The sequence below is a fragment of the Cannabis sativa genome, chromosome 2 (assembly GCF_029168945.1).
Source record: "Cannabis sativa cultivar Pink pepper isolate KNU-18-1 chromosome 2, ASM2916894v1, whole genome shotgun sequence".
Lineage (NCBI taxonomy): Eukaryota > Viridiplantae > Streptophyta > Magnoliopsida > Rosales > Cannabaceae > Cannabis > Cannabis sativa.
Window position 1 is genome coordinate 26077437 of NC_083602.1, and position 23539 is coordinate 26100975.

At 40.3% G+C, this 23539-nt stretch overlaps 1 protein-coding gene across 1 annotated transcript in view; it reads left to right on the forward strand.

The window, feature by feature from the left end:
* LOC133034225 (uncharacterized) overlaps positions 1-8272 on the forward strand; it is a 29972-nt gene extending 21700 nt beyond the window's left edge. The window contains exon 3 of the mRNA XM_061109272.1: positions 8123-8272. Within this exon, the coding sequence (XP_060965255.1) occupies positions 8123-8272 (150 nt within the window). The remainder of the gene's footprint in view (positions 1-8122) is intronic.
* The last annotated feature ends 15267 nt before the right edge of the window (positions 8273-23539 follow it).

Below are 23539 nucleotides of genomic sequence, written 5' to 3' on the forward strand. Positions count from 1 at the left end.
AGGATTATAATCCTACTCTAATACCCATACAACCACATATTTAATAAAATATGTCCAATTAAAATATCAATTTATTTTTCGGGATATTACAATTGTACCAATGATAACATTGTTAGCCAGTGAGGAGAAAATGTGATTCAAGGTGGTACTTCTAAACAAGGAATAGATTGTACTCTAACACAGTTTAGGAGAGTTATTGCCTAACTATCTAGGCTACTGAAGGAATATGAGAAGTGGTATTTAAGTCATGATATTGGATTGGCAGTAATCGTTTTACATTGAAAGTTGGGCACCATTTTTCTATGTGGATTTTCTATATGGTGAAAATGTGAAGTCTATACGGATCACGAAAGTATCAAATACTTTCTTTTGAAAGAATTTAGATGGGAGGCAGTGGTGACGGTTAAAGTTGATTGAAAATTTTTAACTGTGTGATTTATTACCACTTGGGGAAGTAAATTACTAGTAGATACCTTAAACTGAGGAGGTTTAGGACAAGTTTGTAAAGCGAAAAGATCTTCCTACCGGTTGTTGGGAATGTAACCAGGATAGGGATTGAGTTCATGATTGGAGAACTTGTTAATATTATGTGGTAGTTTAATCTGTTGGAAAGAAAAAAAATGGCCCAGTAGAGTGACTCTGAACTTTAGAAGTATGAGGAAAGGTTTGGAACCAGATTGACAAAGAACTTTGATTTTGTTTGGAGGAAATTTTACGATATAAACCAGAGTGGTATATCAATCCGATAAGGATACTGAATGGAAGGTTCTAAATGAGTTTTTTATGTAATCACAATTATTAGAATACTGTTAATGTGGTATTGATGCAGAAAGATTCAAGTTTGTATAGTGCTTATACAAATGGATGAAAGAGCTATGTTAATCTAAAGTGTAGACATATTGAATTCCAAGTTGGGAATTTTATCTTTCTTCAGGTGATTCCAATGAAAGAAAATTCAAAAATTGGGAAGAAAGGGAAGTTAAGTCCCAGGTTAATCAGTCCGTTTGAGTTCTGGAAAGGGTAAGTTGGGTAGCTTACCAGCTAGCCATACCCCCTGTTTTATCTAGAGTTTCCAACATATACTCCCATGTTTCAAAGTATGAGGTAGGAGAAATCCATATACGAAAACATGAGAATATTGAGTCTGAATCAGATTTTTTTTTTATGAAGAACAATTGGTATGGAATTTTAAACAAAAAAGAAAGTGTTGAGGAACAAAGACTATATCACTAGTTCTAATGCTGTGAAAGAACAATAAGATTGAAAGGCAATTTGAAAGATGAAGTCGCAGTTGCGAGAGCTGGGTCTCGAGTTGTTTGAATAAATTTCGAGGACGAAATTTCTATAAGGAGGGGATAGTTATAATATCCCGGAAATTAATATATTATTGTAATATCCCGAAAATTAATATAATATTTAATTAGACATATTTTATTAAATATGTAATTATTTTGGTATGAAGTAAGATTATGATCTCACTTAAGGTAATTGGTGTGAATTTATTAAATGATTAAATAAAGCGTAATTTATTAATTACGGAGATTATATTAGAATATGTGGGTATCGTGGATACTATTTTTTTTTTAAAAATAAACTATCTTTGGGTTCGGCGATCGTGGGAACTTGGCAGAATGGTTGGATATGTCACTAAAAAAAATATGGATAAGAATGGGAATTATATCGGACTAGGATAGAACTTTAGGTTGTCGGTTTGGTGGATTAGTTAAATTACCAAATTACCCTTAAAATTTTACAAGTTGAATTTGTGAGTGAGGGTAGAAAAGTAATTTAATATTTTGGTTATGTTATCTTTCTTTTGTCTTGTAGTGCTATAGATAAACTTAGCTTAGGTTTATTAAGTTCTGATTGCTGAAATGAATTGCTATTATTGGAGAAAACTTAGAGTAGTGGCCAAGTGACCCTTCCTTCTTCTTCCTTTCGAACCACCAAGAAAACCAGCCAGGGTTGAAGATTTCTGGAGCAAAACTTATCAAATTCTAGTTGTTTTTGCTCCACAAGTCAACCTTGAAGTATTTGGGGTAAGTTACCTATCTTGTAGATTAAGAATTTTCAAATTTTAAAGTTGATTCTTAGACTAGGGTATGAGGTTTTGTGGCTGTAGGTTTAATTGGGATTGAGGTTGAGTTTTTAGAATTATTTTTGGGTAAGTTGTTGCTTTGTTTATTGATTCTAATGGCTGCTATGTAGAGTAGTGAGATTTTGAGTTTAAATGTCTAGTTTAGGTTTAAACTTGAAAATTGAGAAATACGATGAATAACAATAAATTGGTGCTTGAAATATGTTATATTTGTGATAGTATTCTATTCAGGAAGTGTTTACAGGTTGAGTTTGTAGTTGTAGTTGAGTTGAGTGAGTTAGAGTTTAAGAACTCAAAACTCACTCAACAATGGTGAAGTTGTGATTTTAAGTTAATTGTTGGTTTTGAGTGTTGAGATATGTTGTATACATGTTATAGAATTGTTCTATGAAGTTTGGGAACAATTGGTTAGGTTTGGAGCAAGTTTTGGGACTTTGAAGATCTGAAATTTTCGAGTTTCTGGTGTTGTGAACCGGAATTCCGGATGGTCTAGGGCTGCACCAACCGGAATTCCGGATGGTCAATTTTCAGGAATCTCGGATTTTCATATTTTAGCCATAACTTTTTACTCGGGTGTCCGTTTTAGACATTCTATATACCGTTTTGAAGCTTATGAAGAGCTCTACAGTATGAGACATAAATTAGAGCCAAAAGATATATTTTATTTTAGGGTGTTTTTACCATAAGATTTGGTAGAAAACCCTAAGTTATTTTATGCGAGTTTTAGACAGTGTTTTGGAATAGACCCTTATTGATTTACCTTTGTCGTGACATAGGACTCGAAATTGTCGAGCATCATTCTACTCAGTTCGGCCCACATACTTGACTTTGGACTTGAGGTAAGAAAAGTATTAAGCACCGTATATGGTTAACGTTATGATTGTTACAGTGTTGATTATGATCAAGATCTCGATATGTATTATCGTTTGACTCGATTATGATCGAGGGAAATATTATGAAACGATTATTATCGTTTGACTCGTGTTGTCGAGCAAATTTCGACAACACCAGTTTTGTGCGAGTATTCAAGAGCTGCTTGAATACCAAATAATAGATATGCGAGTACTCACTTTGAATAGCGAGTACTCAAACAGTATAGTGTATAATGTATGCGAGTATTGTAAATAGTATAAAATAGACACGGAAAAATATAGTGGTTCAGCAGGAGCTTCGGGCTCGGCCTGCCTAATCCACTGTTGAAAAGAGTACTCTAGCTCTATTTCTTTATTCAGATCAGCCCCCTTTGAATGGGGGGGGGAAACCTCTACTTATAGGTAGTAGGCATCGGTTACAAATAATGGCCATAATGAGACCGTTACAAAATAATAACAATAATATGATTATTAATCAAATTAATTACAACGGTTATAAATATATGTAACGTTTGTCATGAATGCTCCTTGAATGTTTGACTGTTGACTTTCGTTGATTGGTGTATGTATTTGCGTCTTTCCCTATTGATACTGCGACTTCATCAAATATGCGAGGTGTGCCTTTCTTAATATAGCGAGGTCTCTTTAAGTTAATATTGCGAGATCCTTTCTTTCGGTACTGCGAGTACTATAATATTGCGAGCCACCTTCAATACAGCGAGTTCTCTATAGACAAGTCGTTCTCGCGGGGAGGGTAGATTTATGCCTATAACACATGCCCCTAGTTCTTCAGTATAGCTTGCTCTGTGCTGGAGAACTTAAAATAGTCCAAGCCCGCGTTTTTCGATGATCACGATGCCTTATTCATGTTGTGCGTCACATTTTCGATTGGTTATCTAAACTCGCAGGTTTCTTATAAGACCATCGCACAATAAAAATGTGAATCTCGCGGGATTCTTTTGGATGTGTGAACCGCTTGTGGTTCATATTGGTGCATGGACCTCGCGGGGTTTTTATCGGTGTATGACCTTATCGGGGTTCTTATGAACCTTGTGAGGTTCTAATTGATGCATGAACTTCTTGGAGTTTGCACTGATGTATGAACCTTACGGGGTTCAAATAAATGCACAAACCTCTCGGGGTTTGTTTTGTTGTGTGAACCTCTCAGGGTTCTTAACTCGTGGAATGCTTGCGACTAAACAGGTCGCGTATCGGGCATTCGTGTATGAACCTCTCGGGGTTCCTTTTTCATGGAATGCCTGCGACTAAATGGGTCGCGTATTGGGCATCCATGTATGAACCTCTCGGGGTTCTTATTTCATGGAATGCCTGCGACTAAACGGGTCGCGTATCGAGCATCCATGTATGAACCTCTCGGGGTTCTTAACTCGTGGAATGCCTGCGACTAAACAGGTCGCATATCAGGCATTCATGTATGAACCTCTCGGGGTTCTTATTTCATGGAATGCCTGCGACTAAACGGGTCGCGTATCGAGCATCCATGTATGAACCTCTCGGGGTTCTTAATTCATGGAATGCCTGCGACTAAACGCGTCGCGTATCGAGCATCCATGTATGAACCTCTCGGGGTTCTTAATTCATGGAATGCCTGCGACTAAACGCGTCGCGTATCGGGCATTCATGTATGAACCTCTCGGGGTTCTTATTTCATGGAATGCCTGCGACTAAACGGGTCGCGTATCGAGCATCCATGTATGAACCTCTCGGGGTTCTTAATTCATGGAATGCCTGCGACTAAACGCGTCGCGTATCGAGCATCCATGTATGAACCTCTCGGGGTTCTTAACTCGTGGAATGCTTGCGACTAAACAGGTCGCGTATCGGGCATTCATGTATGAACCTCTCGGGGTTCTTAATTCATGGAATGCCTGCGACTAAACGGGTCGCGTATCGAGCATCCATGTATGAACCTCTCGGGGTTCTTAATTCATGGAATGCCTGCGACTAAACGCGTCGCGTATCGAGCATCCATGTATGAACCTCTCGGGGTTCTTAATTCATGGAATGCCTGCGACTAAACGCGTCGCGTATCGGGCATTCATGTATGAACCTCTCGGGGTTCTTAATTCATGGAATGCCTGCGACTAAACGGGTCGCGTATCGAGCATCCATGTATGAACCTCTCGGGGTTCTTAATTCATGGAATGCCTGCGACTAAACGCGTCGCGTATCGAGCATCCATGTATGAACCTCTCGGGGTTCTTAATTCATGGAATGCCTGCGACTAAACGCGTCGCGTATCGGGCATTCGTATACTGACAACATAGAACTCGCGGGTTCCGATCAAGTTATCGTGCACATTGGTCATCCGGACCAAATGCTGGTAAAGATGCAGTCTTTACATAAGCTTGAGGGAGAAACACCGGATCATCGCATATACTCGATATATGTCGCGACTGTGCTAACTTCTCTCTACATCCCGCTTTTATTATTTTTACTATGCGATGCATAGTGTGCGACTAGACCATATCTCGGTCGCACCTTCTCGCAAGTTTTGATCATGCAAGGAAATACTGTGGGAATTGCTCCCTTATCATGCCCCTAGTTCTTGCAATGACATGTTGCTGTCTAATCGTTGAACTTTTCTTGAGGGACATTTGATCTGTCACTTTGCAGGTGTTCTTTAGTTTTACCTTATCGAGGTTTTCATAATGACTATCGATCATCATTTATATTTTCAAGATGCCCTGTCAGCAGAACTTTTTGGAGTCTGTACTGTCCGTTAGGACGGAGAGGCAATTTTTTTCATGAATCGTCCAAATAAGGCATAGATTTGGCCATATATACGATGTGCTAGTATTAAAAGTACCGAGCACCATCAGGGGTTTGTAATAAACTTGTTATTTTATCATGCAAAAATGAGTCTTTGGACTCGCCTATTTATGATTATTAAAATAATTATTGCAATAGACTCATTAAATAATTAAGCAAAAATGAGCGCACATAGCTCGCCAATTTGTGATTACTTAAGAATGAGCATAGTTGGCCCAAATAATTATGCAAAAATGAGCACAGACAGTGCTCGCCAATTTGCGATTAGATAAGCATAATCGTGGGCAAAAATGAACACTATTTTCGACTTGCCAATTATTTGTGAGCGTATGCAAAAATGAGCATCATAGTTGGCTCTAAGTATCATGCAAAAATGAGCACACATTGGGCTCGCCAACTTGCGATTATGAAAAAATGGGTATTGCAATACGCTCATAAATAATTATGCAAGAAATAAGTGTCATGTTTCACTCTACTTTGCAAAAAATAGCTTTATCGTGCATTCAGATGCATTTCTATTCCCCTTAGAAGTTAACGGATAATAATTTATCAAATATAGAATAATTATTTGACCAAAGTGTTGGACTTGATTAAAATAAAGGAAAAAGTGCACCTGGTAATCTGTAGGCGTTGGGCTATCCGCACATATAGCGTCCAGGTGTTGATTGATCCCTTCTCGTTCCTCTAATATATCGTGCCTCTTTACTTTTATACATCTGATATATAAGCGGGTGGTATTTACCAAGTGGGCCATCGGGCCCTAAAATGAGACAAAAAAGTCTTTTGCCTTTGGTAATTAATTCATCGTCCGAACCTTTTGAGTAGGGTTCGATTCTTTCATTTTTCTGAGACGTTAGCCAGCAAACCTTTTGGGTTTGTGTTGCCCGATTGAATCGGAGTGGTGCCTAAGCGAGGCGTTAGCCATATTTGCGATGTGCTAACGGGTAAAAGTAATTGAGCACTATCGCGAGTTTGCCATATACTTGCTATTTTAGTATACAAAAATTAAGTGCTTGAGCTTGCCTCTTTTAAGAGTATATAAGCACAATTTGTCAAATAATTTTGCAAAAATGAGCACACTCAGGGCTCGCCAATTTGCAAATAGAAATACACTAGCGAATTTAATAATGCAAAAATGAGCACTATATTAGGCTCGCCCATTTGCAATATGTATAAACACAATAGTAAATTTATTAAGTAATTATGCGAGAATGAGCACACATCGGGCTCGCCAATTTCGCAATTACAATAAATTTTAGTCTCGATGTATAATAGCCTTATCAATTATTTTTAGATTCACATAAATATATGCATAAAAAAGAAATAAGATAGGTGCACCTGGGAGTGATCAACATACGCGAGAAGGCTTCGAGTCGCCGTACTCGGCACATTCCACTGGGCCCACATACATATACTTGAAAATACAATAAGCGAGGCTTTTTATGCTGTGTTGATGCTTATATTACAAGGATTGGGCCAATCATATTTAATGACATTGGATTATTCTAAGGATAAACTCAAAGTATAAATGGGCCTAAAATTCTCAGTATTAAGGCCCAACAAACGTTAATAGGGTTATCGCACTTTATCATAACTCTTGTATACACAGTAGTGTCGGCACAGAACGAAAGGTGGTGTTTTGGCCTTTTGGTACCTCTTTCTCCATCCGTTGAACTACCTCCTTTATGAATTTAATGTACTGATTTCATCAAGCCGTTTTAGTGTTTGGTTACGATGCGTGATGAAATTTGTTGAGTCGTTTCTGATGGAGATGTCGCTTGGGTTCACCGATTAGATTCTCTTCCAGCAATGAGAACGACAACATGGTGAGTGAGAATGATTTGTTCTTTCTTTGTTGAGCACCCTTATCACTGCTTATTTCTTAGTGCGATTTTCTTTACTATGCCACCATTTATATTGCCACCGTTGTAATGATTTCTTCAATGGTGCGAGGTCGTCATTTCCAGAATGTTCGGTATGTGTTTCATACGACTTCTTATCTGACCTTTGAGATTCTCCAAGGTTGCGATTCTCCTCGCGGCGATGACTTTTGACCATCTTGTTATGGTTGCTTTGGGCCATTTTGGTAAGAACTCTTTGCCATTGCTTCTGCCCCTGGTATTGCTATAATAAAGACTTGTTGTGAAAGTAGGATTTATATCCTGTTCTTCGCTATTTGCGGTCTCTTCGAAGGAGATCGAAAGTCGAAGTGCATCTATGCTTGAGCGGCTCCAAAATAAGAGCGTCTTCAGAATCTGGGCAACTCCGTAACCCGAGATAGCAGTAAGATTCATTCCTTCTTGGCAATATATTATATATATCTGGTTCTCTCTAATTGCTGATATGAAATTTTTCTCAGGTCGGGATGTTTGTCTCTTTACGGGAGTTTGTGGATAATCTCGAACGGAGATGTTTATTTGATTTTGCTGATGTGAATTTTCCTCAGGGAATTCTTTGTATTGCTCTGAACAGCGGTGTTGATGATCTCTTGATTTCTGTTGATCTCTGAGTGTCGGGGCTGAGATTACTCACATCTTGTTTGATTGAATAGAGGCTGATTCTGTGTATACTCGTTCATCACGTTGTGATTCTCCTCCAAAAAATCATAGAATTATTATAAAAATCGTTCCCACAGACGGCGCCAATTGTTGTCGAGCAAATTTCGACAACACCAGTTTTGTGCGAGTATTCAAGAGCTGCTTGAATACCAAATAATAGATATGCGAGTACTCACTTTGAATAGCGAGTACTCAAACAGTATAGTGTATAATGTATGCGAGTATTGTAAATAGTATAAAATAGACACAGAAAAATATAGTGGTTCAGCAGGAGCTTCAGGCTCGGCCTGCCTAATCCACTGTTGAAAAGAGTACTCTCGCTCTGTTTCTTTATTCAGATCAGCCCCCTTTGAATGGAGGGGGAAACCTCTACTTATAGGTAGTAGGCATCGGTTACAAATAATGGCCATAATGAGACCGTTACAAAATAATAACAATAATATGATTATTAATCAAATTAATTACAACGGTTATAAATATATGTAACGTTTGTCATGAATGCTCCTTGAATGTTTGACTGTTGACTTTCGTTGATTGGTGTATGTATTTGCGTCTTTCCCTATTGATACTGCGACTTCATCAAATATGCGAGGTGTGCCTTTCTTAATATAGCGAGGTCTCTTTAAGTTAATATTGCGAGATCCTTTCTTTCGGTACTGCGAGTACTATAATATTGCGAGCCACCTTCAATACAGCGAGTTCTCTATAGACAAGTCGTTCTCGCGGGGAGGGTAGATTTATGCCTATAACAACTCGATTATGATCGAGGGAAATATCATGAAACGATTATTATCGTTTGACTCGATTATGATCGAGGGAAGTATTATGAAACGATTATTATCGTTGTGGCTCGATTATGATCGAGTAAAAGAAACGGTTATTACCGTTATGAGTAATTACTCCTGAAACCGCGGATAGGTTTCTTAATTATCGTTTGTTGTATCGGACAACGATAGTGACATATATAGCTCGTGGTTAACGAGTGGTAGGGGTACTTTATGAAGTACCTAAATTATGTGGTTATGAAGTTGTGGAACGATCCAGCGTGTTATTATGTGATGAGTTGTAACTAAATATATTGTGTTATGGTATGATTGAATGAACGTTATATTACTTATGAAATTAGTCTCTGTAACTGACGGGGGGTAAAAATACCTATTGTAGGGATGTAAGAATTGAGTGCTTTATGAAGCACTAAGATTATGTGTTTGAGTGCTTTATGAAGCACTAAGATTATGTGGTTAGTGTAATATATGAATTAAAGTGATTTATGAAGTACTGAAAGTGAGTGTTTATATTGATGTGTGATTAGGGTACTTTATGAATCACTGAGATGGTTGATTATGAATAGCTATAAATATTCTTTATTATGTATTAAGTGTGCTTGCATAAGCGTTAGGTTATTTTTGTATATGTAGATTAACATATGTAAGACCTACTGGTATGTATATTATATTATTATGAAATCTACTTGCACTTTCCATAATTTCTAATTAGTAGCTTTTCTTGCTGAGTCATTGTGACTCACGAGTGCTTCATGGTGCAGGTAAGGAGATTAGGTGCTGCGTTTGGCCATGAGTCAGAGGTCTCCCAGTAATGTACATATCAGCCGTGGTGTCTTGGCTTCCGGGAAGCAGGATCGACTTCTTTTCTTTGTGTTTGGAAATGTAACTTTATTTTGGTAATAATGGCTTTGAAATTTGTTCTAAGGAAATTTTATAAACAAGGGATCCCCATACTTTAGTAGTATTTTTAAAGAAAAAAAAATTATATGTATATTTTAAATTATCAAACTTTATTTAAACCACACTTTTCCTAAGCTAGTAGGTTATTGATAATAAGATTGTAAAAGCACACACGTGGCGTTCCTGAGAGTCAGGGCGCTACAATATTACTGAGAGTGTATTCAATTCAAAATCTATAGTGGAGCAAGTCAGGATTAATAAGTTGAGAATTTACTTGGTGAATTCTAGATCTACTTATTGAAAGCTCGGTTATAAAGGCCCCTTGTCCCCTCACTAGTTAAGATAATACTGCTTGCAGACTCAGTTAATTTTTTTTGATTAATCAATTATAATTCTAAAATTAGACTACATATTATTTATGAATTTTCACTAAGCAAGGGCTTAATTGTTAAGAAAAGAGGTTTTGGGGTCAATTTGTTAATTAAGAGACTTTATCTGGGCTAATTAATAAATTACATAAATGACAATTTTATTTAGTATTTATTTATAATTATTAAATAAATAGTTTCGACATTTATAGGATTGAATTGGAAAATATGGTATTATTGAACAGAAGAATAAGTTATAATACCCTATAGTTATAAATGGATTAGCAAAACGCTAACTAGATGATTGTGAATAATTGAGGAATTATATTATTTTATAGTTCAATATATGAGAATTTATTTGATTAATTATATGTTAAGACCTCGTTGGTGAGTTAGGGGCATTTTAGTAATTATGACCCGGGAGGGGTAAAATGACGAAATTAATTTAATTACGTGCTTAATAGAACTATATTATTATATAGTATGCCTGTGTTATCTTTTCAGGTGTCTTCTAACAAGTTCGGGCGTTATAGTCAACACCGGGTATCTCGGGCCAAACTGGGTTCGGGCCCGAAATGCAATTTGGATAAATTATTTGGCGTTTTATTTATTGGTGATGATTTCAAATTTTATTTAAGGTTTGATATGCATGAATTGACATAAATACCCTTGTGTGTGTAGTTATGTATGCATTGGCCCTAGGGGCATTTTGGTTTTTTAACCCATATTTTACATTTAACAAAAAGAAGTTAACTTTTGAAAAAGGAGATAGAAAATTCTGGCGTGTTCTCCCTCCAACCCGACCCCTCTCTCTCTAACCCTATTCTTTTGTCAATTGTTGATCTTTGAGATAATTGCTTAATTTTGGAGCTATGAATTGGAAGGATTTTAAGCTTGGAATTGAGGTAGTTTCTTGCTGAGTTTATTTGAAATTTATTGTTGAAATTCTTGCTGGTTTTTATTTGTTGAAAAGCATGTTTTGAGTTGTTGTGTTTGTGAAGTTGCATATTCATGGTTTTGGTTTTTAATCTTGGTAAATTGATTATGGAATTACATGATTTGGTGGGGATTTATGTTATTGAGCTTGGAGTAAAAGTATAGGGTATTTTCTAACTTGAAACCTTGTGTTCTTAAGGTGGTTGCTACTGGAAAATTGATTGAGTTGATTGAGATGAAGCTCTTATTCAAGAGCTTGAAGTTTCTTAGTTAAGCATGAGTTTTGTGTTATTTCTGCAATGTAATTTTTGTGGTTTTTATGTTGGAATTTAATGCTTGAGTTGTATATTTTAACTCGATAATGTTTGCTAGCAACTTTATTTGGTAATTAGAAAGTTTGATCAAGTTTTGGTGTGATTTGTTGCTGAAAATCGTGTTTGAAGGTGGCTGATTTTTGGGTTTTCAACCTAGGTGCCGTGGCATGGTCTGAGCATGCCGGAGCCCGCCCCTGTTGGCGGAACCTGGGATTTTGTCTCAAGTGCCGCGACATGGCTTGGGCATGCCGCAGCCCACCCTCTAGTTTTTGGGCAGTTTTGAATTCGAACTTTGAAAATGCATATCTTTTGATTCTGAACAACGATTTTGGAGTTCTATCTACCGTTGGAAAGCTCGTTCTGAGCTCTATGTGATTATCTGAATTTTAAATGCCATGAATATATTTTATGAGTTTTAAATTAGGGGTTAACCCTAGCTTTGAAATCTCGGATTGTGTGACTAGGATTACCAACACCTGGTCAGGAGCACCCAGGGATTCAGAATCTCTGCCATTGCGGGACAACATGTAAGACAATGGTTAGCACGTAGAGTATGCGCAGTGGCGCTTATATTGAAAATGATATGTGTGATTACATAGTAACCGGAATTAGGGTTATTATCCTAATATGAGCAGTTTAATAGCCTAAGGTTATTATCCTAGTGATATATGTGTGTAAATGCGATGCCATGTTAAATGTATTGAGATTTAGGGATTATGTGCTTAAGGCATAATAAGGTAGGACTCGGTAACAATAACTGAGATGAACCATTGTAAGGCATTATTGTATTTAGACGTGTGAGAGCAACACGTAGGTTTACGCCATGTATACATAGATAGGCACGTGAGAGCAACATGCAGGTCTGTATCACACAAACATATATGTGAATGGCATTACTATTTAAATAGCATGATAAGCCTATTATTGTTATGATTTATACTATCTTGGCTCACGGGTGCTCTACTGTGCAGGAATGGGTAAGGTTGTAGTTGATCAGCAATGAGTTCAGGAGCTGGGCGAAGAATGTACATGTCCGAGCCATACAAGACCAAGCCGGTTAGGTCTACTAGTGATGTATTTTGAAACTCTATTTTTCCGCTTAGGCCGGCTGAAAGAGAAAGACTTGTAGTAATATTTTGTAAATGTTTTTCGGATCCTGTTTAGGGGATTAGGGTTTCGTAAGTAATCTTGGGTAGCATGCCTAATTATTTAGGGTATTACAATTTGGTATCAGAGCGCCAAGGTTTTTAAACTTCCTGTAGACCGCCCGAACATGTACATTCATCGTTAGAGACAAGCTCGACTCATGGTGCAGTAAGTATTGAAAGTAAATACTTTACTGTTTGTGTGATCATCTGTTTACTGCTTTCCATTTTAGGCAGCATGCAAGCATCTAGAGTATTTATGTGTTATGTGATGCCATGCTTTAAATGTTATTTGATTAATGAATATTTATATGAGGTAAATAGATGAGTTAGTGTTTAAGGCAATAAGTGCGTAAGTGTGGTATTGGTGCTTAGTTAGCTGAGGTTGTTGATTATAGGGGTACTAGTAATGGACCCTCCGCAATCATCTAGACCACAGGGCGAGCATTTAGAGCCTGGGCTGCCCAAACCGATCCCCTAGCACCGCCTCCACCTCCACGAAATCCTAGGGATAATGTAGGGGTTGGTAATGCTAATCCTCCTACCGACTGGTAGCAAGTGTTTTATGAAATGCGAAGTGTCATACTTCGTCAAGAAGAAAAGTTGCGTCGTTTTAGGCAACCGGCCGACCCTGTTGATCAAGTGTTACCACCAGCATATGTGACAGTGGTGGGTAACCAGGGGTTTGTTATGCCGCATCGAGATTCTATTTTTGAGCAGTTTGTGAAGCTACAACCTCCGACCTTTATGGGAGGTATTGATATAATAAAGGCCGAGCAATGGATGAGCACTATTACCCGTATCCTTGATAATATGGGAGTAACGGGTATTGATAGAGTGAATTGTGCAGCTTTTATGTTACAAGACCATGCCCGCGTCTGGTGGGATATCGTGGGCCAAACCCGGGATGTCAATATAATGACCTGGGAGGAATTTAAAAATTTGTTTGAGGAAAAGTTTTACAACATCGTTGTGAGAACTTACTCAGTGGAAAATGTCTATGGCTGAGTATACTCTAGAATTCGATCGGTTGTCAAAATTTGCTGGTGAGCTGGTGCCCACAGATTTCACCAGGAAACAGAAGTATGTGAGAGGAATGAATGCCACAATTAGTCGGGACTTGAAGATTACCACTTCACATGAAAATTTGTATAAGAAAGTGGTAGAGCTAGCCTTGTTTGCTGAAGAGGCTGAGCAGCATGTTGCGAAAGAGCAGACTGTAAAGGATGCGATCACGGCACCGAACCCTCCTGCTAGTGGTAATGTCAATAAGGCGACCGACAGTGGCAACCTTGATCACAAACGGAAGGATGAGGCTTCTAGAACATCAGGAGGCAACAGAAAGTTTCGTGGAAACAGAGGTGGCCGCCAGGGCCGCAGGTCCTCATTCTGATCATATCCCGAGTGTCCCAAATGCAAAAAGCACCATTCGGGTGAGTGTCAGGCCAAGGCATGTTTCCAATGTGGCATGGTGGGCCACTTTATCAGAGATTTTCCTCAGGCCAAGAAAGAGGAGCCTAAGAAGAATACTACACATAACCCAGGGCAACTTTTTACCATAACTCAGGCTAACGCTGATGCTAGTTTGTCAGTTGTGACAAGTTAGTTGTCTATTAATGGTTGTTCATATACTGTGTTGTTTGATTCGGGAGCTACTCACTCTTATGTGTCAAGTAGAGTTATTGAAAGTTTCCATAAGCCATGTGATATCTATGCTTTTGGGTTTGGAACCTTATTACCATCGGAAGACCTTATTGTATCCACTAGGTGGATTCGATCTTTGTCCTTCTGGATAGATGGTTGTGAGTTGAACGCCAATCTAATTGAGTTGCAACTGTCTGATTTTGACATAATCCTGGGAATGGATTTTCTATCTAAGTATGGGGCAACGATCGATGTAAACGGAAGATGGTGGTGTTTGAGCCCGATAGTGCTAACCCAGCGGTGTTCGTGGGTAAGGTTCAGGGGGGACGCATACCAAGAATAACATTGTTGAAAGTTGTGGATACCAGCCAACCTGTGACATCAGGGCTTGCGAATACAAGATTGGTATGCGAGTTCCTTGACGTCTTTCTAAAAGATTTATCGTGATTGCCACCTACCTGGGAGATTGAATTTGTAATTAAGTTGGTTCCAGGAGCGAATCCAGTATCTAAAACACCATATCGGATGGCTCCAGCAAAATTGAAAGAATTAAAGATACAACTGCAAGAGATACTGAATTAGGGATTCATTTGACCGAGTTACTCACCTTAGGGTGCTCCGGTATTATTTGTGAAGAAGAAAGATGGGTCTCTACGGATGTGTATTGATTACCGGGAATTTAACAAGCTTACCATCAAGAACAAGTATTCATTACCTCGAATTGATAATATGTTTGATCAATTGAAGGGGAAGACGGTATTTTCCAAGATCGATCTTCGCTCAGGCTATCATAAGCTGAGAATTCGAGAGGAAGATATCCCAAAAACTGCATTTCGTACTCGGTATGGACATTATGAATTCCTTGTGATGTCCTTTGGACTCACCAATGCCCCGGTGACATTCATGGATCTTATGAATCGGGTGTTCAAGGATTACCTAGATAGATGTGTGATTGTGTTTATTGATGACATTTTGGTGTATTTTGAGTCAGAAGAAGAGCATGAGTTACATCTCAGAGCGGTTTAGCAACGGTTACGAGATCATAAGATTTATCCTAAATTCAGAAAGTGTGAATTCTGGTTATCTCGTGTCTCATTTTCGGGGCACATAGTGGATAAAGATGGGATCATGGTGGATGCAGCCAAAATTGAAGCTGTTTGGGATTGGCCAACACCAAAGTCAGCTACTGAGGTTAGAAGCTTTCTGGGTTTAGCTGGGTATTATCGTCGGTTCGTTGAGGGTTTTTCAAAGATTTTTGTACCCCTTACAGAACTGACTCGAAAGAACCTGAAGTTTGTTTGGACTGATCGGTGTGAGAAAGTTAATAGGAGTTAAAGCAGCTGTAACACCCTAACTAACATAGGCGTATTACGTGATTTTTAAACATGCTGTGCAGCTCGTTGCTAATCAACGAGGTTTATGGAAAACGTGATTAATTAAAATTTTTTCTTTTTAATTAAACTTGTAAAATATTTATACAAAAGACTCGGGATCCCGATTACAAAATCATTTACAAAAGTTTACTGTTCATACAAAATAATTGTCGCCTAGCGACTAGTTACAAAAATAGCCTTGCTGTCCCGAGGATCCTACGTTCCAGGCCTAACCGCCCCGACATGTACAATCTTCATAGGCTCGTTCACGGTCCATCAGCTCTAGCCTTGCCTTTACCTACACATAAACATAGCACTGTGAGTCGACAGACTGAGTAAGAAAAGCATAATAATATTCATACATAAAACCCGGTCACGATCAGACGCCCATACCCCTGATCATAACCCTAACTACCGTGTCCAACACGGTACTGAGTTCTGAACGTTCATAGGGACGGTACTATTGACAACTAACAGCCTGATCGGTCGAACCGGTCATACTCCGACTGCTGGTCATACTCCAGCCTGTAACGACGTGTTACAGTATCAGCCTGATCGGTCGAACCGGTCATACTCCGGCTACTGGTCATACTCCAGCCTGTACCGACGTGATACGTCAAAATAGTACGGAACGACCAACCCAAGTATCAGCCTGATTTGTTGAACCGGTCATACTCCGGCTGCTGGTCATACTCCAGCCTGTACCGACGTGATACAGTGTCAGCCTAATCGGTCGAACTGGTCATACTCCGACTGCTGGTCATACTCCAACCTGTACCGACGTGACACAGTTGGATGGTTCGAAGCCAACATACATATCTAATGTAATCTAACAGGCTTCCTACATGCTCGCTAAACATGTAATCTACATATGCATATTGTTATACTAATCTTACCTGGATTCCGAATTCAGGTGTGCCGGTCAACCTGACTAGAACTTTCTGCGCGGCGGATTACAGGCTCCTAAACCATAAAAATCACAACACTATAAGTGATACGCTAAATCACTTCCCGGGGACTTAAACTAGGAACTAAAAGTTTCCCTATCGATAAAAAGCATGGCAATACCCCAAAAAACATAAAATCGAGGAAAACTAGGGTTCCTGAATTTTCCCCAACCGGTAGACCGGTTGCCCAACCGGAATTCCGGTTCTGGGAAATTTCAGAACCCCATCCGGAATTCCGGATGCACAACCGGAATTCCGGTTCCTCGCAGGCAGAACTTCAAAAATTCACACAATGCTCAAATCAACTCCAAACCAAACCAAAACTTCCAGACCTATTCTATACATGCCCTAGAACATTTCTAAAGCATCAAATCAACCCAGAATGCACATAATCAAAAATCACCATTAAAGCTTCAAGCTTTGAGTTCTAAACTCAAACTTGATCAAACACTACCAACATGCAATCAAACCAGTCCAAACCTACTTAAACATGCATAAAATAGCCTCTGAAAACAACTACAAACTTCAACAACATCACAACAACAGATTTTAACCATTTCTCTTTGAAAATCATAGTTTTGAGCTAAAAACTACCAAGCTTGAAATCAAAGCAAATAACATGCATTCACTAGCTCTAAACTACTTAAAATAACAAGATTAATCCACTGAAAATAACAACAATTCACAGCAGCAAGAACATATTAAAAATCAAGCATGCATCATCATCTTTTCAAACATTTTCTAAAAATTACAAAAGGAAAAGGGTTAGAAACTTTACCAAGGCTTGAAGAACACTTAGAATGAAGGAAAAATAGCTTGAAAATCAGAAATCTCAGCCCTAGAAACACCCTACCAGCCGAGAGAGAAAGAGAGGAAAAGAGAGAGCCTTTTTGAAATTTTTTCTATTTTTCTAAGTTTTGAATGAGAATGAAATAAAAGGAATACTTAAGCAATAATCTATTTCAGCCAACACTTAGTATTAAAAAACACATATTACTCAATTACTAAGCCCACTAAAGGACAAATTATCATTGGGACAAAAAGACCATTTTGCCCCTCCACATTAAAATAACATAAATAACACTAATGGGGTATTTTAGGGAAATTCTAAATTCCCGGCCATTCCCGACATTCCCAACGTCTAATAAACCGTCCCAAACTGCTAACATACTAAGTTGTGATTTTACTGAGCCAAACACCGAGTTCCAAAATACCAGGCACCGGAATGCAAAATTATGAAAACTACTACATGACATAAAAATGCATCTCTGAATTCAAAATAACAATATAAATAATTATTTAAATAGCTATAAATAATTTCATAATTAAACGTGATTAACTGCTAATTTCCAAATTAAACTAAGCGGTCTTTACAACTATTCCCCCCTTAAAAGGATTTCGTCCCCGAAATCTAACCTGAATAACTCTGGATATTAAGCTCTCATATCTGACTCTAGCTCCCAGGTGGCTTCCTCCACCTTGCTGTTTCTCCAGAGAACTTTGACCAATGCTATGGTCTTATTCCGAAGGACTTTATCCTTTCTATCCAGGATCTGCACTGGCTGTTCTTCATAAGTCATGTCTGGCTGCAGTTCTAGGCTCTCATAACTGAGTATATGAGAGGGATCTGAAACGTATTTTCTCAACATCGAGACATGGAATACGTTGTGAACTGCTGATAAAGCTGGAGGCAATGCTAACCGGTATGCCACTTGACCTATCTTCTCGAGAATCTCGAAAGGTCCTGTAAATCTAGGGCATAACTTGCCTCTTTTCCCGAAACGTTTGATCCCCTTCATCGGAGATACCCGTAAAAACACATGGTCCCCTACTTGAAACTCAACATCTCTGCGTTTTGGATCTGCGTAACTCTTCTGTCTACTCTGTGAGGCCAGCATTCTAGCTTTTATCTTCTCTATTGCCTCATTGGTCCGCTGCACTGACTCTGGACCTAGGTATTTCCTCTCCCCTGTCTCATCCCAGTGAATGGGAGATCTACACTTCCTACCGTATAACAGTTCATAGGGAGCCATCCCTATCGTACTCTGATAACTGTTGTTGTAAGAAAATTCTATCAACGGTAGATATTTATTCCATGAGCCTTCAAAATCCATAACACAGGATCGCAACATATCCTCCAATATCTAAATTGTCCTTTCGGACTGACCATCTGTCTGAGGATGGAATGCTGTACTAAATTTCAGCTTTGTACCCATTGCTCGCTGCAAACTCTGCCAAAATCTAGAGGTGAACTTCGGATCCCTATCCGAAACTATAGACTTCGGTACCCCGTGAAGTCTTACTATCTCTCTGACATACAATTCTGCCAACTGATCCACTGTAAATGTTGTTCTAACCGGCAGAAAATGAGCAGATTTTGTAAATCGATCCACCACTACCCAGATGGAATCAAACAAACCCGTGGTCCTAGGTAACCCGACCACAAAATCCATCGTGATATCTTCCCACTTCCATTCTGGTAGGGTTAGAGGCTGCAACAACCCTGCTGGTCTCTGATGTTCAGCCTTAATCTGCTGACAAGTAAGGCATCTCGATACGAATTCTACCAAATTCTTCTTCATACCGCTCCACCAGAAGTACGGTTTAAGATCTTGGTACATCTTAGTGGTTCCGGGATGCAGAGAATACGGGGTAGAATGAGCCTCCTCAAAGATCTCATTCCTGAGTTCCACACTATTCGGAACACAAACCGTAGCTTTATACAAAAGCATCCCGCTGTCTGACACTGAAAAGTCCCTTGCTTGACCAGCGAAAACCTCATCTCTGATCTTCACTAACTCTGGATCAGTCATCTGAGCGACTTTAATTCTTTCCAACAGATCAGATTGTAGCGTTAAGTTGTGAAGCTGACCTACCACAAACTCAATGCCGGATCTAACCATATCCTCTGCTAGCTGAGGCGAGATCTGAACCATACTAGCTACTTGCCCGGGACCCTTTCTGCTCAGGGCATCAGCCACTACATTGGCCTTCCCAGGGTGATAGAGGATCTCACAGTCGTAATCTTTCACTAATTCCAACCAACGCCTTTGTCTCATATTCAAATCCTTCTGAGTAAAGAAATACTTGAGACTTTTATGGTCGGTATAGATTTCACACCTTTCTCCGTAAAGGTAATGCCGCCAAATCTTCAATGCAAAAACCACCGCGGCCAACTCTAGATCATGAGTCGGGTATCGCTGTTCATAATCCTTTAACTGTCGGGAAGCATAAGCGATGACCCGATCGGCTTGCATCATCACACACCCCAGACCCTGTCTGGATGCATCGCAATAAACTACGAACTTCTCATTGTCTGAAGGCAAAGCTAGCACTGGAGCGGTAATCAACCTCTGCTTCAGCTCCTGAAAACTAGCTTCGCACTTGTCTGACCAGATAAATCGCTGATTCTTCTTTGTAAGTTCGGTTAGGGGCATTGAAATTTTAGAGAACCCTTCCACGAACCTACGGTAGTACCCAGCTAAACCCAAGAAGCTTCTGATCTCTGTCACTGTCTTCGGTCTCGGCCAATCCCTGACGGATTCGATCTTCCCGGGATCTACCTTGATCCCGTATTTGCTCACAATGTGCCCTAGGAAGGACACCTGAGATAGCCAGAATTCACATTTCTTGAACTTGGCATAAAGCTTGTGTTCCCGAAGCCGTTGCAGTACCATCTGAAGATGTAACTCATGCTCCTCTTCTGACTGAGAGTACACAAGGATGTCGTCGATAAACACAATCACACAGATATCGAGGAAATCCTTGAATACTCTATTCATCAAATCCATGAATGCTGCAGGAGCATTGGTTAGTCCGAACGACATAACCAGGAATTCATAATGTCCATACCTAGTGCGGAAAGCCGTTTTCGGAATGTCCTCCTCTCGGATTCTCAACTGATGATAACCCGAACAGAGATCAATTTTAGAAAAGGCCGTCTTCCCCTGAAGCTGATCGAACAAATCATCAATCCTAGGTAATGGATATTTATTCTTCACCGTCAGCTTGTTCAATTCTCTATAGTCGATGCACATCCTCATAGATCCATCTTTCTTCTTGACGAATAAAACCGGGGCTCCCCAGGGTGACACACTAGGCCGAATAAACCCTATGTCAAGCAACCCTTGGAGCTGAATCTTTAACTCCTTAAGTTCAGTTGGAGCCATTCTATATGGGGCTTTAGAAACCGGTTCCACCCCCGGTTCCAAATCTATCACAAAGTCAATCTCCCGCTGAGGTGGTAACCCTGGAAGTTCTTCGGGAAAAACATCCAAAAATTCCCGAACCACCTTGATGTCCTCTAGCCGAATGGTATCTGGCCGAGTGGTGTCCACCACCACGGCCAAATACCCTAAGCATCCACCATGCAATAATTCTCTAGCTGACATGGCCGAAATCACCGGGATACGAGATCCCTGAACTGAACCAACAAACACAAATGGTTCTTCACTTTCCGGTTGGAAGATCACCATCTTCCTTTTGCAATCAATGCTCGCCGAATATTTAGATAGGAAATCCATTCCTAAAATAATATCGAACTCTACTAAACTCATCTCTATCAAGTCAGCACTTAACTCTCTACCATCTATCCTGATCGGCATAGACCTAATCCACTTGTTGGAGATAACCAACTCTCCGCCAGGTAATAGGGTTCCAAACCCTGATTCATAACTATCGTACGGTCTATCCAATTTACTAAAGACTCTGGCTGCCACATAAGAATGTGTAGCCCCAGAATCAAACAGCACTGAGTAAAGCGAGTTATTAACAGAAAGCTGACCTGTCACAACTGATGGGCTGGCATCTGCATCAGCCTGAGTGATGGCGAACACCCTGGCTGGAGTGGGTATCGCCGGAGCTCTCGGTGCCTCTGAGCGGAGCTGGGGACAGTCCCTCTTGAAGTGTCCGGGCATGCCACAGTGAAAGCATCCCTGACCTTTGCACTCACCCCGATGGTGCCTTTTGCAGCTAGGGCACTCGGGATAGGAGAATCGGGTCTCAGTACCACTGGAACGACTACCTCTATTCTGGTTCCCCCAGAACCTCTTGTTCTGACTCGAGTCACCGGATGCAGTGGATGCTCTCTTCCTCTGATCCATTTCCGAACCACTACTCCCCCTGCTAAAGCCTGATGCAGGAGGGGTAGGAGCTCCGCCACTCGCCGGAGTACTAGCTGACTCCGACATACACCCAACTGCGCCCTCAGCTCGCAGTGCCTTCTCCACCATCTCAGCATAGGTGGTCTTGTCGTCAGTGGTGATCATCAAATCGTGTTTAATCTTCGCATTTAACCCGTCCAGGTACTTCTCTTTCTTGCTGAAGTCGGTTGGCACAATTCCCGAGGCTAACCTCGCCAACCGGTCGAACTGAGTAGTATACTCGGTCACGCTCATGTTCTCTCGCTGGGTCAGGTGAGCGAACTCTTTCCTCTTGGCGCTTCTAACCGCCTCATTATAATACTTGGCGTTGAAGAGTTCCTGAAACCTTTCCCAGGTCATGGTGGTGACGTCATGAATCTGAGACACCATGTCCCACCAGACCAGAGCGTCCTCCTGGAACTGGAAAGTGGCACACACCACTCTGTCATTACCGGTGACACCCATGAAGTTCAGGATTTTGGTAATCACCGTTAGCCACTGCTCGGCCTTCATTACATCTGGACCTCGCAGAAAGACCGGAGGTGCTTGCTTCCGAAACTGTTCATACAAAGGTTCCAATCTATTGGCCGCCACAACTAATTCGGCCTCAACAGCAGGGGCAGGTGCCACTGGAACTACTGGCACCGGAACTGCAGGAGCACCCTGCTGTCTCAACCTCTGAATCTCGAGGTCTTGCTCTTCTATTCTGGCTTGCATTTCCGCAAACCTAACCTCCCAGTTCTGGGCTCCCTGATCGGCTGGGGGAGCCTGGGCAGCCTGTGGCGGGTTCTCATCACCCCGACCACGAGCCCTGCCCCGGGGACCTCTACCTCGGCCCCTAGCTGGCGGGGGAAACTGAGCTCCCTGTCCTTGATTCGACCCCACTAAATTGCCCTGGCTCCTGGTAGTCCACCTGGTGTCCATCTAGTCAGAACCGCCTGCGGAACCAAGAGTTGGCATATCAGGTCGTATTCAAGGAGAGCTTACTAATCCCGCTATATTTGGAAATTAAAAACGAAACATGCGCCTATTCTACTATCAGGCTACTAACATGCTTCCTATCACACTTTTCTTATTCATAAATAAATAAATAAACTACTAAAGCAATAAAGGCTTACTGAACCGTGGAACGAGCTAACTGCTGATGATGATTGTACATGTCGTGACGATCTTCGGAAGACAACCTGGCGGCTCTGATACCAAATTGTAACACCCTAACGAACATAGGCGTATTACGTGATTTTTAAACATGCTGTGCAGCTCGTTGCTAATCAACGAGGTTTATGGAAAACGTGATTAATTAAAATGTTTGCTTTTTAATTAAACTTGTAAAATATTTATACAAATGACTCGGGATCCCGATTACAAAATCATTTACAAAAGTTTACTGTTCATACAAAATAATTGTTGCCTAGAGACTAGTTACAAAAATAGCCTTGCTGTCCCGAGGATCGTACGTTCCACGCCTAACTGCCCAGACATGTACAATCTTCATAGGCTCATTCACGGTCAATCAGCTCTAGCCTTGCCTTTACCTACACATAAACATAGCACTGTGAGTCGACAAACTCAGTAAGAAAAGCATAATAATATTCATACATAAAACCCGGTCATGATCAGACGCCCATACCCCTGATCATAACCCTAACTGCCGTGTCCAACACG